Raw genomic sequence first — 3,234 nt, 5'->3', positions numbered from 1 at the left:
ATTGGGATCAATGGGGGTTGGTTGATGTCAATGGGGGTTCATTGGGGTCAATGGGGGTCGATTGGGATCAATGGGGGTTGATTGGGATCAATGGGGGTCGATTGGGATCAATTGGGATCAATGGGGGTCGATTGGGATCAATGGGGGTTGATTGGGATCAATGGGGGTTGATTGGGATCAATGGGGCTCCATTCAACTCAATGGGCCCCCATTCATCCCAATGAACCCCATTACAACTCAACCCCATTCATGTCAATGGGGCCCCATTCATCTCAATGAACCTCACTCAACTCAATGGACCCCGTTCATCTCAATGGACCCCACTCATCTCAATGGGCCCCCATTCATCTCAATGGACCCCATTCATCTCAATGGACCCCATTCATCCCAATGAACCCCATTCATCTCAATGGACCCCATTCATTTCAATGAACCCCATTCATCTCAATGGACCCCCATTCATCTCAATGGACCCCATTCATCTCAATGGACCCCATTCATCCCAATGAACCCCATTCATCTCAATGGACCCCATTCATCTCAATGGGCCCCCATTCATCCCAATGAACCCCAGCCCCACATCCCCCCGCAGCCCCCCAGCCCCCCCAGCCCCACATCTACCCCCCCAGCCCCACATCATCTACCCCCCCCACCTGATTCTGTGGGGCAGCCCGCCCCCGTGTGGTCGCCGTCGATATTTGTCGTCCTCCTGGTTGTTCTGTGGGGGGGGGGTTCGGTTCTCCCGGCCCCACAGCGCCTTCCGTGGGGCAGAGCCTTAAAGGGGGGGAGGTAAAGGGGGGCAGAAAGGGGTCAGCCCCATAGCGGGACCCACACATACAGCCGACCCCATAGCACAGCCCCATAGGAGACCCCCTCTGCCCCATAACCATCCCCTGACCCCATAGGAGCCCCCCCCAGCCACATAACTCCCATCCACCCCCATAGAAGACCCTCCCTGCCCCATAACCACCCCCTGACCCCATAGGAAAACCCTTTGTCTCATAGCCCCTTCCTCCACCCCATAGCGACCCCCCCGCCCCATAGAAGACCCCCCTGCCCCATAACGACACCCCCCCCCCACTCACCATGCAGTCCCAGGCTTTCGCCCCCCCCCATGTGGACCACCGTGTGGGTCGAGGGGAGCTCTGGGCTGGGGGGGGGCTCGGGGGCAGCAGGAGGATCTATGGGGGGGGGATATGGGAGATATGGGGTCAGAGGGGGGGATATGGGGTGGGAAATGGGGTGGATATGGGGTAGGGGGGATCCTATGGGGTCTAGGGGGGGCTATGGGGTTGGGGTCCTTTTGGGGTCTATTAGGGTACATTGGGGTCCATTAACTTCTATTGGGGTCCATTAGGGTTCATTAGGGTCCAGTAGGGTCTCTTAAAGTCTAGTGGGGTCTATTAGGATCTATTGGGGACCATTAGGGTCTATTCGGGACCATTAGGGACTATTGGGGTCCATTAGGGTCCATTAGGTTCCATTGGGGTCTATTAGGGTCTATTGGGGTGTATTAGGGTCCATTAGGGTCCATTAGGGTCTATTGGGGTCTATTGGGGTCCATTGGGGTCCATTAGGGTTCATTAGGGTCCATTAGAGTTCATTAGGGTCTACTGGGGTCTATTAGGGTCCATTGGGGTCTATTAGGGTCCATTTGGGGTCTATTTGGGGTCTATTAGGGTCCATTGGGGTCTATTAGGGTCCATTGGGGTCCATTGGGGTCCATTGGGGTCTATTAGGGTTCATTAGGGTCCATTGGGGTCTATTAGGGTCCATTGGGGTCTATTAGGGTTCATTAGGGTCTATTGGGGTCTATTAGGTTCCATTGGGGTCCATTAGGGTTCATTAGGTTCCATTGGGGTCCATTAGGGTCTATTGGGGTCTATTGGGGTCCATTAGGGTCCATTAGGGTCTAATAGGTTCTATTGGGTTCTATTGGGGTCCATTAAGTTCTATTGGGGTCTCACCGCTGCTCTCCCCCCATTCACTTCCATCCGATGGTTCGGGTTCAACATCGGCATCTGCGATCTGCAGGTAATTAACACAGTAATTAATCAATGAGGTCATTAATTAACGAGGTCATTAATTAACAAGGCAATTAATTAATGAGGTAATGAATTAATGGGGTCATTAATGAAAGGGCTTAGTAATTAATGGGGGAGTTAATGAATGGGGTCATTAATGGGGGGGGTCATTAATGAGAAGGAATTAATGAGTTTTAATTAAGGATAAGTTAATGAGGGTAATTAAGGATGGGTTATTAATGAGGGTAATTAATGAGGGTCATTAATTAGGAGATCATTAAGGATGGGTAATGAATAGGGGGGTAATTAATGAGGATGGGGCTTAATAAGGGGGTAATTAATTAAAATCAATGGTGATTAATGAGGTTAATTAATCCCAATGGTAATTAATGGGGATTAATTAATCCCAATGGTGGTTAATGGGGGTTAATAAAAACCAATGGGGGTAAATTTATGAATGGGGGTAAATTTATGAATGGGGGGGTGTAAAAGGGGGCGTGTCTCAACCGACCAATGGGAGCCCGAGTCCTGGGCGGGCCCAAGCGACGTTGGCCAATCGGGAGCGGAGGGCGTCGGCCACGGGACCACGTGATTCCGGGGGTGGGAAAAGAGGAGCGTTGCATGATGGGCACCGGAAACCGGAAGGAGCCGTGTGGGGGGGCAACGAGACGTAACGGGTAGAGAGGCAGCGCCAGTGGAACAAGTCTGCAACAGCGACACCCAGCGGACGGGAGGGGAATTGCAACCAGATCCATAGGGGATAATGGGAGCCATTGAGATACATAGGGAACAGCGACAACCAGCGGCCGGGAGGGGAATTGCAACCAGATCCATAGGGAGTCATTGAGATACATAGGGAGACAATGGGGGATATAGGGAACAGCGACACCCAGCGGATGGGAGGGGAATTACAACCAGATCCATAGGGGATAATGGGAGCCATTGAGATACATTGGGAGCCATAGGGAACAGCGATGCCGTGTGGCGGGGAGGGGAATTGCAACCCAGCCCATAGGGGATAATGGGAGCCATTGGGGGACATAGGGAACAGCGCCACCGTGTGGACGGGAGGGGAATTGCAATCCCCCCCATATCCACCCCATATCCGCCCATACCCTCCATATCCCCCCTATATCCCCCCATATCCGCCCCATATCACCCCATATCCGCCCCATATCCGCCCCATATCACCCCATATCCGCCCCATATC

General features: G+C 52.8%; 1 protein-coding gene across 1 annotated transcript; it reads right to left on the bottom strand.

Annotated features, from left to right (window-relative positions):
- Positions 1–622: 622 nt before the first annotated feature.
- Positions 623–3,100, bottom strand: ZFPL1 (zinc finger protein like 1). The gene is made up of 4 exons (XM_015851235.2): positions 2,536–3,100; positions 1,968–2,028; positions 1,086–1,181; positions 623–774 (listed from the first exon to the last, which is right to left on the bottom strand). Exons 1-4 carry the CDS (start codon positions 3,064–3,066, stop codon positions 641–643), a joined length of 822 nt encoding a protein of 273 aa, XP_015706721.1. The 5' UTR covers positions 3,067–3,100; the 3' UTR covers positions 623–640.
- Positions 3,101–3,234: the final 134 nt, after the last annotated feature.

Source organism: Coturnix japonica, unplaced genomic scaffold (assembly GCF_001577835.2).
Source record: "Coturnix japonica isolate 7356 unplaced genomic scaffold, Coturnix japonica 2.1 chrUnrandom806, whole genome shotgun sequence".
Lineage (NCBI taxonomy): Eukaryota > Metazoa > Chordata > Aves > Galliformes > Phasianidae > Coturnix > Coturnix japonica.
The sequence above is the reverse complement of the archived record's forward strand: the minus strand, read 5'-3'. Positions and strand labels throughout refer to the sequence as shown.

Excerpts from the sequence above, each read along its gene's own strand:
- ZFPL1 (XM_015851235.2), bottom strand. The coding sequence starts at position 3,066 with ATGTCCCCCAATGGCTCCCATTATCCCCTATGGGCTGGGTTGCAATTC. Across the intron at positions 1,182-1,967 it reads TGAATGGGGGGAGAGCAGCG|ATCCTCCTGCTGCCCCCGAG; the intron begins GTGAGACCCCAA and ends CCCCCCCCATAG. Across the intron at positions 775-1,085 it reads CGAAAGCCTGGGACTGCATG|GCTCTGCCCCACGGAAGGCG; the intron begins GTGAGTGGGGGG and ends CCCCCCTTTAAG.